Source organism: Rana temporaria, chromosome 2 (genome assembly GCF_905171775.1).
Source record: "Rana temporaria chromosome 2, aRanTem1.1, whole genome shotgun sequence".
NCBI classification, from domain to species: domain Eukaryota; kingdom Metazoa; phylum Chordata; class Amphibia; order Anura; family Ranidae; genus Rana; species Rana temporaria.
Genome location: NC_053490.1, coordinates 362,950,836 through 362,965,020, shown reverse-complemented (window position 1 = coordinate 362,965,020; position 14,185 = coordinate 362,950,836). Strand labels below are relative to the sequence as shown.

At 42.3% G+C, this 14,185-nt stretch overlaps 1 protein-coding gene across 2 annotated transcripts in view; it reads left to right on the top strand.

The window, feature by feature from the left end:
* AMPD2 (adenosine monophosphate deaminase 2) overlaps positions 1-14,185 on the top strand; it is a 368,990-nt gene that overhangs the window by 22,805 nt on the left and 332,000 nt on the right. The window contains exon 1 of one of the 2 annotated variants that reach the window (XM_040337638.1): positions 2,957-3,394. The exons of the other annotated variant lie outside the window; for it this stretch is intronic. Coding sequence (XP_040193572.1) covers positions 3,334-3,394 — 61 coding nt within the window. The 5' untranslated portion in view covers positions 2,957-3,333. Of the gene's footprint in view, positions 1-2,956; positions 3,395-14,185 lie in introns of those variants that run through there. 2 annotated transcript variants of the gene reach the window in all.

The window sequence follows — 14,185 nt, the reverse complement described above, 5'->3', positions numbered from 1 at the left end:
ACGAAGTGAAGCCGAAGGGATACGCAAAAAAAAGGTAGGTGACTGACTACATTGTGACACTGGTGGTTACTGCAATATACTGCTAAGATAAAGGCCTATATTGTAAGCAGGTTATGAGCTAGACACAAGCCATTATTGTTTGTATTGTATTCTTTATTGCAGACATTTGATAAACTTGAGCCCAAAATGAAGGAAAAACTTAATTTACACGAATATATGAATGCTTTTATCGAGCAATACAGATCTGTCTGTGGCAGGTCAAACATAAGGACTATTCTAATAAAAATAAAAGGCAGGCAGCAATTGATCAACTGGTGGAAATTGGCGAAGACTGTGTATCCCAGGGCAAGCGAAAATATGATAAATACCAAAATTGGGGGCCTTAGGAGCATGTTTAACAGGGAGATCAAGAAGATCAAGGAATCTAAACGATCGGGAGCAGCAGCAGAAGACGTTAATGTGCCCAAGCTGTGGTACTTCTCCAGCCTGCAATTATTGAAGGATCAAACTGTGCCACACAAACATCTCTCCACACTACCCTCTGCATCAGCAGAGGCCACCGATACTGAGGCAGATCCTACACAGGATGAAGAGGAGGAGGAGGAGGAGCTCAGCTTGACCCAGGTATAGCATTATATAAAAGATTGTAATTCAAATATACAATGATGTTAATGTGTTGTTATGATGTGATAGATCTGGATAAAAAGTATATTTGATAAGTTGAGCTTATTCTTTTATTAGAACCACTAAAATGTTTCTCGGTTTATATTGCTTTAATTTCTTTTTATATTTTCATATTGTTTTTATATTAATACATTATATATGCACGTATGAAATTTATGTATCACAATAAGCGCATATTTTCCTTATAAAACATTTGTAAGATGTCGTTTCTCAGTCTGGAAGCCAAGTTTATATGGACATACTGGAAGCAATTCCCCCTTCTCACTCCTAATTACGGCCCCTCCTTTATGTTGAATTCCTGGACACTTCACTTTGAGGCTTGTGTGGACATTCGAGAAGAAACTGTCACTTCCCTCTCATCCTGTCTTCCCATCACCCAAAGGACTGTTTGAATCTTGTAACCAGAGGAATTCTTCAAAATATGGACATTGAACAGGGGGCGTGTAATAAGAGACTGAATGGGAGTAATCAGTGGGTGTGAAATGTATAGGTTCACCAATGAGAATGCATTTTGTGATCTTGTGCTGATAATAAAACCAACTGCCCAGTTGGCAGCCATTCTCTTTTGCTGGCTGAACGTTGGAAGGTGAGATGTAGATTCTGTGTCTGGATTGTACATGTCACCTTATATATATTAATTTGGGTCAGACGGCATGAATTGGGGTTCACCCTGAGAAATTGTGTCAGGAAATCTTTATTAAGTCTCTATCAATGATGGCTCAAAAATTATAACTATAGCTATAATAGCCGCTAGCAACAATCGTATGTAAAATCCGCCAGGCTGGTTGTACCCAAGTTGATCGATCAATCAACTAGGGTACATTCAGCCTGCCAATGCATGGTTTGAATCTGGGCCAGTCCCTGCTGAACTAGCCAAGATCTGTATTATCTATGGTCAGCTTTAGAAGCTGATTGGTTACTATGCACAGCTGTTTTAGTAAATTCTCCCCAAGGTATATTAGTATATTATTACCTTGGATTACGAGCATAATCCGTTCCAGAAGCATGCTTGTAATCCAAAGCAATTGTATATCAAACTGAGTTTCCCCATAGGAATCAATAGAAATGAGGATAATTCGTTCCAGTGTCACTGCTAGTGTATGCAGTACCGCATGTGGCCAGAGGTGGGGGGCGCCGGAGACACTCTGTGATGCTCAGAGACCACACGGAGGAGCTCGGAGACACTCAGAAATTGAGTGTTTCCGAGTGTCTCAGAGCCTCTCCGAGCATCACCGGTGCCCCCCCGCACCTCTGGCCACATGCGGTACTACACAACCCAGAGGCTTGAATCCTGCTCGTCTTTTGAGACAACGCTCGCAAATCGAGTCAGAATAAAAATCAAAAAGTATTGCAAAATACTCGTATGAGGAAAGATTAGAAGAACTAAATGTATTCACTCTTGAGAAGAGGAGAATAAGGGGAGATATGATCAACATGTACAAATATATAAGAGGTCCATACAGTGAACTTGGTGTTGAGTTATTCAGTTTACGGTCAACACTGAGGACAAGGGGGCACTCTTTACGTCTAGAGGAAAAGAGATTTCACCTCCAAATACGGAAAGGTTTTTTCACAGTAAGAGCTGTGAAAATGTGGAACAGACTCCCTCCAGAGGTGGTTCTGGCCAGCTCAGTAGATTGCTTTAAGAAAGGCCTGGATTCTTTCCTAAATGTACAGAATATAACTGAGTACTAAGATTTGTAGGTAAAGTTGATCCAGGGTAAATCCGATTGCCTCTCGGGGGATCAGGAAGGAATTTTTTCCCCTGCTGTAGCAAATTGGATCATGCTCTGCTGGGGTGTTTTGCCTTCCTCTGGATCAACTGTGGGTATGGAGTTGGGTGTATAGGATTGTACTGTGTTTTTTTTTTTTTTTTTTTTTTTTTTTTTGTGGTTGAACTGGATGGACTTGTGTCTTTTTTCAACCTGACTAACTATGTAACTATGTAACTATGTAAACCGCGTTACTTGCAATCCAAGGTTTTACTGTACTAGACTTTCTGTTGGGTTTCCTATTACACGAATTGCCAGGATAAACAACATGCCCACAATGAAAGATCCATTTTGCAAGAAAGTCACGTGTAATTATTAGGTATAAGATACAGATAGAGGTTTTTAAAGCATCCTGTTATTTAGTAACAGTCCCTTTGTAGTTGTGAAGTACGGGAGCTACATATCTGCATACGTCTGATTAGTTTATCTGAAGACTGTGAAAGAATAAAGCACTGCAATTACAGAGGACAGTGCTGCAATGCACACAGGGAGGGCAAAGGCTGAGAATTGAAAGGCTTCATCTATACAATGTGGGAATCATACACAGATCCCCATCTCCTGTAGCAGCCCCTCACACTGTTGCATGCAGAAAAGGAGGAGCCTGCTATAAACACTAGTTTCCAAGCACACACAAATTCATATTCACATACACTGCTGCCATCTCTCCCTGTTGTTGCTGCTGCTGTCACACACTGCAAGGCTTGCAGTACAAGGACACAGATCTGCACGTTGGCACTTTAGTTGACATCTCTCATTGTTTCTGCAGCTGCTACACATAAAGGCACTGAGGTCCACACAAGCTGCTCATTTCAATCCCAAAAAGATCATCAGTACAATTCACCTTAAAAAAAAAACAAGTGACTGCCATCCAGGCAACATGTCCGGAAGCAAATCTCCTTTCAAAAAGAGAGCCAGTCTGCAGGCACCAAGCCCAGCAGGTGAGTGACAGGGGTTGGGTATTAGTGCTGGAGTGCAGGTGGTAAAAGAGGACAGCTTTGATGGGCAGATGGTAAAAGAAGGATAAGAAGGGGGAGGAGGGACAAGGAGAGAATTTACAGAGGAGCTTTACATGCTCATACATGAAGACTGCAATAAAACTGTTGTATTTGGAAACTGTATAGTAACAAATTCTGTTAATAAAAACTGAATGTCAACAATTGTCTGATTATAGTATAGCATGGCAATATTGTTGAATAAATCAAAAATACTGTAGATCTTCTTAATTCTTTCATAATAAAAAGCACCTAGAATTTAGAATAGAGAAATATAGGGAATAGAGAAGCAAGGAATTGAATGTCAAACATGCTGTCATTAAAAGAGATGGCTGCCACTAGCTTGTGTATTATTCATTGGCACACCTGGGTAGTGTAGAAGGTGGAAGTGTAATCACAGGTTACGTAGGCATAAGAGATGAGAAAGGGAAAAGAATGATAGATGTATAAAGGGAGGAAGAAATCCACTAGACATCTTTATTTTTTGACAGGCTTAATCAAGATGGAAATTATTTGTATAAAAGACTTAGACTAAGTCAACAGTTGTTATGAAGCCATTTATGTTTTTACATTTACATGATTACACTAAAATGAATATTGTTGTACTAGCGCCATCTTAACAGAGCCGTAACTGTAACATTAGTAGCAAAGCCGTAAAAAAAAAAAAAATTATAATTTAGATTATATCTAAAAAAAGATGCCTTAAAGAGGACCTTGTTTTTACAAAAATAAAAGTCAGCAGCTGCAAGTAGTGTAGCTGCTGACTTTTAAGAAAGACATACTAGTCTATGACGTCCAGCGCTGTCATCTTTGAAGCCAAAGTCTTCAAAGCTCTTTAGGTTCCTGTGTCACTATCCTGGATTTGGTAGCCGGCTATCGCTTCCTGATGACATGCACAAAATTAGCCAGATGGGGTAGATTGGGCCTGTAGCCTTCTGGGATGTGTGATGTAATCCTCGAAGGCGGATGGTAGAGGACGAATCTAGCACAATGTCATCCTCGCCTAGGCAAGAAATAACAAAGTGGTTTATTTTATCCAAAAGCAATGAACAATTTATGGAAATTGTAAAAAGTGAGCTTTGCATTTACATGAAAATAGCATACCCATCCATCATAATGAAACTACACATTGTAATAAAACCCATAATTAGCTTTTTACTGCAACATGGTCTTCTACATGATAACCCTACGCATTTTGACCCTTCTAGTTATGGTCTTCTTTAAAGGGGAATTTTTTAATTCTATGCGGGGAAAGATTTTTTTTTTCATGTTTTAATCATTTTATCATCAATATCACAGGTGCTTGCTTGCTCTTCTCCTTGTGCTTTTGGAAGTCCAAAAAAGTGGTCTCTTGTAAGTTCTTTGAAGTTGGGGTCTATCCCAGGGAGAGCAGAGAATGAATGGTTCAAAACTAGATTTTAAAGAAATCTCTGGCTATGGGACCATTCAGGTGTCTTTCTCTTCTCCTTCATCATAATTGGTAAATATTTCTCTTTCCCTTCAAAATAATTGGTAAATATACATATGATGATTAAAACATGAAAAATATTTTTATTTTCCTGCATAGAATAAAAAAATTCCCCTTGAAGAAGACCATAACTAGAAGGTCGGAACGTGTAAGGGTATCATGTGGAAGACCACGTTGCAGTAAAAAGCTAATAATGGGTTTTCATACCTTGGCCCAGATTCACATACATTGGCGCATATTTATGACGGCGTAGCATATCTTTTTTACGCTACGCCGAACCAACGCAGAGAGACAAGCACAGTATTCACAAAGCACTCGCTCCCAAATCTACGCTGGGTTCCCTCAGCGTAAGCCGGCGTAGGTGGAAGTGGGCGTGAGCCATGCTAATGAGGCGTGACCCCATGCTAATGATGGGCCGAGTGATAGACAAGTACTTAAAATGAACGGCGCATGCGCCGTCCCATGGACGCAACCCAGTGTACATGCTCAGAATCACGTCGAAACAACTCCCTAATATACGTTGAATCACTACCTACGACGTGAACGTACATATAAAAAGAAAAATATCCCACAAAGGAAACCAAGATAGAGTATCCCTGGGGATAAAAAGAGGGCTACCAAGGCAGTGATGGACAATGATATAGGTCAATGAAGTTTATTTAAATAATTATGCAAACATGCAGATTATCGGGATATGTAGTATCAAACTTACAAAATACAAGCTATAATTAAAAACCAACTAGCAGCGGCTGGCCAGTACTGCACCAATGAACCTAGTTAATTGAATCATGCAACTAACAACACATAAAAAGACTAAAAAAAACAAACATGGACAACAAATAACTAGGGTGGTCTGGACGCCAAATGGATCACACCTGCTGGAATTCCCGTACGGTAAGTGCCGTATGTTTTGCTAATAATAAATATAATAATGGGGAATTAACAGGAGGGGTGCCCCTACGACGTGAACGTAACCTACGCCCAGCCCTATTCACGTACTACTACGTAAACGACGTAAAATACAACGGCTGTTCCCTGGTCCATACCTTTGCATGAGTTGCTCCTCATAGATGGGGAATAACTATACGCCGGACGCAAGCCTTACGCAAACCGCGTATATTATGCGCCGGGCGCAACTACGTTCGTGAATCGACATATCTCCCTCATTTGCATATTTGCAATGAGGTGGCCAGCGTAAATATGCACCCACGATACGCCGGCAAAGGAAAATTACGTCGGTCGGCGGAAACCTATTTTCAGGCGTATCTAGTTCTGCGGGCACGGCGCCCAGATACGACGGCGCATAGTTACACTTACGCGGCGTATATCGAGATACGTCGGCGTAAGTGCTTTGTGAATCCGGGCCAATGTGTAGTTTCATTATGAGGAATGGTTATGCTTTTTTCATGTAAATGCTAGAGCTCACTTTTTACAATTTCCATGAATTGTTAATTGCTTTTTGATAAAATAAAGGAATTTTAATCAACAATTTTTAATATTTTCCTTGGCTGCTAAAAAAAACCCTGCGAGGGAATTTTCCATTTTGTATAAGGTTCTGGGGTGTGCAGCACCAACAGCTCATATACATGTGTTTTTCCATTCTAGAAATAACAAAGTGGAAGCAAGTACCTTCTGAAGAGATACTTGCTATCCCCCCAAAAAATGAATTGTGTAACAGGGAAGGGGAGGGTTAGAATGAGGCTATGGGATGTCCAACATAATTTTTCTTTTGGCGGTTTATTACCGATTTAAAATTTGCAAAATGTAAGCTATCTATATTGAGCTGCAAAAATAAATGAAAGTAACTGTGTAGATTAAATCTGGTCATAAACATCCTGATCTTTGGGCATGGATTGGGTAATTTAGGAGTAACCCTTATGCCGCGTACACACCATCACTTTATGTGATGAAAAAAAACGACACTTTCTGTGAAGTAAAAAATGACGTTTTTGAAACTTCAATTTTCAAAGACGAAGTTGCCTACACACCATCGTTTTCTCACAATGATCTTGCAAAGTGAGGTTACGTTCCACCACGTTTTACCATTGAAGCTTGCTTCATAAGTAGCTTCTGGGCATGCGTGGATGAAAAAACGTCTTAGAAAACGACGTTTTTTGCTACACACGGTCAATTTCTGTGAAGTAAAAAGTGCACTTTTGAAAAACGACACATAAAATTGAAGCATGCTTCAATTTTTTTTGGTCGTTTTTTACAAGACATAAAACAACGTTTTCCCCCACACACAGTCAATTAAAGTGACGTTTTTAAAAACGTCATTTTTTTTCATCACATAAAGTGATGGTGTGTACGCGGCATTAGAGGTGATACCAATTCTGCTGACATTGAAAGTACTCAATATAAATGTCTTCTTGTCTGTTTTGTCTTAAGGACACATGTCCATCTCTAGTCAGTGTAGAAGTCCCCATAAAAATGAAATGACAAATTTGTCCATTTTCAGCTGGATTGGGAAACAATTTGATGTCTATATGAAAAAAACTATTTGATGTCAATTTGAAAAAAACATTATTCAATCACTGTCACAATAGCCCGCATGTAGGCATGTTGAAAATGTTGGTTCTAGTAAGTTAGCGGCTGGCCCAGGCCTGGGGAAAGGGTTAAAGTGTTACTAAACCCAAAACAGTTAAATCAGTCTGTAAAGCAGACTGTGGAACCTAAGTGGTTAATCCTCTGCATTGTGTAAAAAAGCAGTTTGATCCTGTCTTCTCTGTTCCTCCCCTTCATCCACTGTGCCCAATCCATCTCCTGATAGAACAGAGGCTAGGGGACAAGCTGCACATGCTCAATTTGGTGTGTATTGCTAGAGAGTTTTTTGGAAGAGTGCAGGTGACCATCACAGCGCCAATTAGCAATGTCCATACAGAAGGTCAGGCGTGCTGCAGCCTGATAGCACAGTCAGGGGAGAATGAAAAATCCTCCTACAAGCTTTGACCATATACTGGTAAAAGTCACAAGACTGCTATATAGTGCTGATGAAAAAATGTATTTAGCTGTTCATATTTACCATGTTCTGTGTACTGTGAGAGACCAGATATAGTGAATGCAGGGCCCTGGGTTTAGTAACACTTTAACTTTTCTAAGTTCTGTTTCTGGGCTTTTTGGTCCTAGCCCGCCTACCTGTGCAATAAAAAGGGGGAAGGCTGAGGTCCTGTGCCCTGTGTATAGTAACACTTTAACTTTTCTAAGTTCTGTTTCTGGGCTTTTTGGTCCTAGCCCGCCTACCTGTGCTATAAAAAGGGGGAAGGCTGAGGTCCTGTGCCCTGTGTAGCTAATTTCATAGTTTAATAGTTGGTAAGGTTGAATAAAGACACTAGTCCATCCAGTTCAACCTGTGTAGGTGTATGTGTGTCAATGTCGATAATCATTTCCCATTTGGTTGGTTCTGTTCCTGCTCACGGTTGGAGGTACTAGGACTGTTGTGCCTTGCAGTCTCTTGAGGACACCGGGATTTAAGGAGACATCCAAGCAATGGAGAATACCAAGATGGACTCTCACTTCATGGAGGTATGCCTGGTAGCCACACCACTGTAGTGTAGGGAGAAGGACGTTGTTCATGTTGAACTGTCATGCTGCAACCCGTTCAGTAAAGTTACATTAACTGTTCTGAGCCTGGCTTGAAGCTATTCAAAGGCTTGCATGTTGGTTCTGGCATATCTGAAAGAACCAGAGTATGTAAAGCACTACAAAGTATGAAGTAACATCATTATTAGAGGGTTAACTAGGCAAGACAAGGAAGGAGTGTAGTTGTTAACCACTTAATGACCGCCTCCTGCATATATACGTCAGCAGAATGGCACGGCTGGGCAGATATACGTACAGGTACGTCCTGTACATCTACCCAGCCGTGGGTCGCGGGCGCGCGCCCGCGGCGTGCGCCCGCGACCCGGTCCGAAGCTCCGGGACCCGATCGCCGCTGGGGTCCCGCGATCGGTCACCGGAGCTGAAGAACGGGGAGAACCGAGTGTAAACACGGCTTCCCTGTGCTTCACTGTGGCGGCTGCATCGATCGTGTCATCCCCTTTATAGGGAGACACAATTAATGATGTCACTCCTACAGCCACACCCCCCTACAGTTGTAAACACACACTAGGTGAAACATAACTCCTTCAGCGCCCCCTGTGGTTAACTCCCAAACTGCAACTGTAATTTCCACAATAAACAATGCATTTTAAATGCATTTTTAGCTGTGAAAATGACAATGGTCCCAAAAATGTGTCAAAATTGTCCGAAGTGTCTGCCATAATGTCGCAGTCACGAAAAAAATCCCTGATCGCCACCATTAGTAGTAAAAAAAAAAAAATTAATAAAAATGCAATAAAACTATCCCCTATTTTGTAAACGCTATAAATTTTGCGCAAACCAAACGATAAACGCTTATTGTGATTTTTTTTTACCAAAAATATGTAGAAGAATACGGATCGGCCTAAACTGAGGAAAAAAACTATTTTTTTATATATTTTTGGGGGATATTTATTATAGCAAAAAGTAAAAAATATTGCATTTTTTTCAAAATTGTCTCTCTATTTTTGTTTATAGCGCAAAAAATAAAAACCGCAGAGGTGATCAAATACCACCAAAAGAAAGCTCTATTTGTGGGAAAAAAAGGACTCCAATTTTGTTTGGGAGCCACGTCGCACGACCGCGCAATTGTCAGTTAAAGTGACGCAGTGCCGAATCGCAAAAAGGGGCCTGGTCCTTTACCTGCATTTTGGTCCGGGGCTTAAGTGGTTAAAGTGTAACCAAGTTCAAATTGTGAGGAGATATGATAGCAATATACAAATAGGTCAATGTTAAAATTCTAGCTTAGGGAATAAACGATTCAGTCTCAGGGAATGTAAGAAGAGATCTGGCCACTCAATGAAATTGAAGGAGAAGCGGTTTAACCTTAAGCTGCCTATGGCATGGTACTCACGACCAAACATGTATAGTGAAAGCGGTCCGTCGGACCGTTTTCACCATACATGTCTGCCAGAGGGCTTCTGTACGATGGTTGTACACACCATCGTACAGAAGTCCGCGCGTAAACAATACGCGGGGCGTGTCCGCGGTGTCGCCGCGTCGATGACGCGGTGTCGCCGCGACAATGACGCGGCGACGTGGGCGGCCCGCCTTTAAAATGCTTCCACGCATGCGTCGAAGTCATTTGACGCATGCGAGGGACGGCGGGCGCCTGGACATGTACGGTAGGTCTGTACTGACGACCGTACATGTCCGAGCGGGCAGAATTCCAGCGGACTGTTTTAAAACAAGTCCAGGAATATTTGTCTGCTGGGAAAAGGCCCGGCGGGCAAATGTTTGCTGGAATTCGGCCCGCTCGCGCCCACACACGACCAAACATGTCTGCTGAAACTGGCCTGCGGACCAGTTTCAGCAGACATGTTTGGTCGTGAGTACGGGGCCTTAGAGGTTTTTTCACTGTCAGGGCAGTAAGGATGTGGAACTCTCTTCCACAATCGATGCTGTCAGGAGGAAGTATTGATAGATTTAAAAACTTGTGGATGGGCATCTTAGCGAACACAGTATACAGGGATATGGAAAAGATTGAATACACAAACCCACACAAGTTGAACTGGATGGCCTAGTGCCTTTATTCAACCTTACCAACTATGTAACTATGTAAGCTCAAGACATCAACCGACCAGTCCTTAAGCATGGTACCTGGTAAGGTGACAGGTCCTCCGGTAGCAAGGGGTCAATGTTTGACCCCCTCCCTACTGGTCAGTATTCAATAGCAACCGGATCCAAACTCTAATTATGGAAATCTATGGCCTGGTCACGAGGTACAGGAAGGAAGGACTTAATGAGTTCACGCATGAGGTCTGTGCTTTGTGCATCTGTTTCTGGGATTGAGGTACCAGAGGTACGCTGGACTGGTTGAGTGGGCGCAGGCTCAGCATGTCCCTCCTAATGCAATATCTACCAAGTTACTTTGTCAGAGGAATTCTGCGCTTTTACTGCACACGCAGTAAAGGCTCATCTCTAAGTTGGGGAATTGCATTAATGTTAAATCCTTTACATGATGACTGAAAGACTGCCTGGTCCTGGGCATTGATGAGCGTGTTCTGTGCGAAAGGTAACCCTGCGTGCAGCAGTTTAGAGTGTGGGGCAGCAGAGCTGTGCTGCAAGGAGTGGTGTGATGCATGTTTTATTACATCGCATAGGTTTCTTTTTTTTTTTTACTTTATAAGAAGTGCAAAAGTGACACTTCATTCATGTCACCACACAGCAGCAAGGTGCGCTGCACTTGCTCTGTGGTGACACGAAGGGTTATCTAGATAGGTGCGATATTATGAGAAACGTGTTCTCGTGTGAACATGACACACAGAAAAATATTGTTTTTTGTGTGTCATTGCAGTGACCCCCATGTTTTTCCATGAGGACTAGGGATGAGCCGAACACCCCCGTGTTCGGTTCGCACCAGAACCTTCGAACGGACCTAACGTTCGCGCGAACGTATCGAACCCCATTGACGTCTTTGGGACTCGAACATTCAAATTCAAAAGTGCTCATTTTAAAGCCCAATATACAAGTTATTGTCGGAAAATGGGTTTGGGGACCCGGGTCTTGCCCCAGGGAACATGTATCAATGGAAAAAAAAGTTTTAAAAACGGTAGTTTTTTCTGGAGCAGCGATTTTAATGATGCTTAAAGTGAACAAAAAAAAAAAGAAAAATTCCTTTAAATATCGTACCTGCTGGGTGTCTATAGTAGTGGCACGTGTTTAGAACTGTCCCTGCACAAAATAAGATTACTATAATAAAAAAGTTATTTAAGACTGCTTGCGGCTTTAATGTAATGTTTGGTGCCTGCAATATCGATGAAAATCAGTGAGAAAAATACCATGGGTTTCCCCGCCCCCCTCCCCCCAGGTCATTAAAAAGCCCCATTGGCCCTATATACTTTGAACAGAGGTATACAGGCGGTGCAACCAAGACAGGGACTGTAGGTTTGTTGTTAAGTAGAATCTATTTGTAATTTTTAACTGGTACTTCTTTAAAGTGTAGCTTCAACCATAAAATCTTTTTTTAAGCTTTTCTGAAAACAAAGAGAAGGGTTATCATATGACACCTGTAACATTGGTTTTGCTGTCTGTGTGCATCTGTTCAGAAGATTGCACCTCACTTTCTGTCCCTGATCAAGGCCCACTGGCATGGGGGAAAAAAAACAAGCTCCCCTGACCCAGTTCTGCTGCCATATTCGCACAGGTACTCATTGATAGCCCTCTGCTGCGTGTGCAGCCGCTGCAGCATGGCCAATGTAGAGTTCCATTTGGTGGGCATGTCACAGATTAGGCGGTTCTTGGGCAGGTTGTATTCCCTTTGGAGGTCTGTCAGCCAAGCAGTGGCATTATATGACCTTCGGAAATGCACACAGACTTTTGCTGTCCCTCTCGGGCACCCCCTCTCTCTGCGCATCTTCATGCAGCATGTACCCAACACTGTGTGGAAACAGTTCGGGGGACTCCTCAGGAGGACATGGTGGGACTAGGGAAGGAGTAAGTGATGCCATTGAGCAGAGGGAAGAGGACGCCTTGGCAGCTAATTTGCCAGACAAAGTACCCTGAGCCTGGGTGAGAGAAGATGAGGACGAGGATGAGGATGGCTTGGTCATCCACTCTACCAATTTGTCTGCATGTTGAGGCTCAACCCAGCCAGCTCCCGAAAAGAAGGACGAGCGTGTGCAACGGCCACGTGCTGAAGAGGATGCACCGTGTCCACCACCAGCACTGTTGCCTCTAGATGCAGAGCCTGCTTCCCCTCGTGACTCTATGCCTCTCTTTGTTGTCCTTCCAGACATTATAATGGCCTGAAGAGGACAAAATCAGTACACACACCTCGTAGCCTTAGGTGCAAACTGCAGAGGACACGTGCAGTACACACCAAGTAGCTTTATGTGCAAACTAATAAGCACACTTGCAGTATACACCAAGTAGGTTTAGGTGCAAACTACAGAGCACACTTCCAGTATACACCAAGTAGGTTTAAGTGCAAACTATACAGCACAAGTGCAGTAAACACCAAGTAGGTTTAGGTGCAAACTATACAGCACAAGTGCAGTAAACACCAAGTAGGTTTAGGTGCAAACTATACAGCACAAGTGCAGTAAACACCAAGTACGTTTAGGTGCAAACTATACAGCACAAGTGCAGTAAACTCCAAGTAGGTTTAAGTGCAAGCTATACAGCACAAGTGCAGTAAACACCAAGTATGTTTAGGTGCAAATTATACAGCACAAGTGCAGTAAACTCCAAGTAGGTTTAAGTGCAAACTATACAGCACAAGTGCAGTAAACACCAAGTACGTTTAGGGGCAAACTATACAGCAAAAGTGCAGTAAACTCCAAGTAGGTTTAAGTGCAAACTATACAGCACAAGTGCAATAAACACCAAGTACGTTTAGGTGCAAACTATACAGCACAAGTGCAGTAACACCAAGTACGTTTAGGTGCAAACTAAACAGCAAAAGTGCAGTAACACCAAGTACGTTTAGGTGCAAACTAAACAGCACAAGTGCAGTAAACACCAAGTACGTTTAGGTGCAAACTAAACAGCACAAGTATGACAGCTCTACTCTATTACATTCATTGGAGAGAGCCAGGGACACTGAAAGGTCATCACTACTGGCAGACAAGGTTAAAGAGGCCCAAAATGAGAAGTTTTCTTTACCCTTTATCACTACATTCTCAGCCCAACATTTTAGTGTCAAGAAGCTCATTCAGAAGCATTGGCACATTTTGACAACTGATCAGGTTTTGGCGCCAGTGCTTCCAGAGAAACCCAGTGTCGTGTTTAGGGGTGCATCTACGATTGGAAGCCGCATTGCTCCCAGCGTACATGACCCCCCTAAGGCAACTAGGACATTCCTTGAAAGTTTAACCGGTATTTTAAGTGTAAACGGTGCCAAGTGTGTTCTTTGAATAGCTGTCGAAATAGGAAGATCTGTTCTTTTCAATCTACAGCAACTAATAAAACTTTTGAGGTAGAACCATTTATAACTTGTTCGACCAAAGGAGTTATATACCTTATTCAGTGCCCTTGCGGTCTGCAATATATTGGCCGTACCAAGCGAGCTCTGACAGTTAGGTTAAATGAGCACATTGCTAAAATTAGGAGTGGGTTCGACAAACATTCTGTCTCCAGACATTATGATCTAAAACACAATAGAGATCCCTCTAACACTTTGTTTGTCGGGATTGACAAATATCGTCCGCACTGGAGGGGGAGTAACCTCGTCCGTGAAATATCCAGGCAGG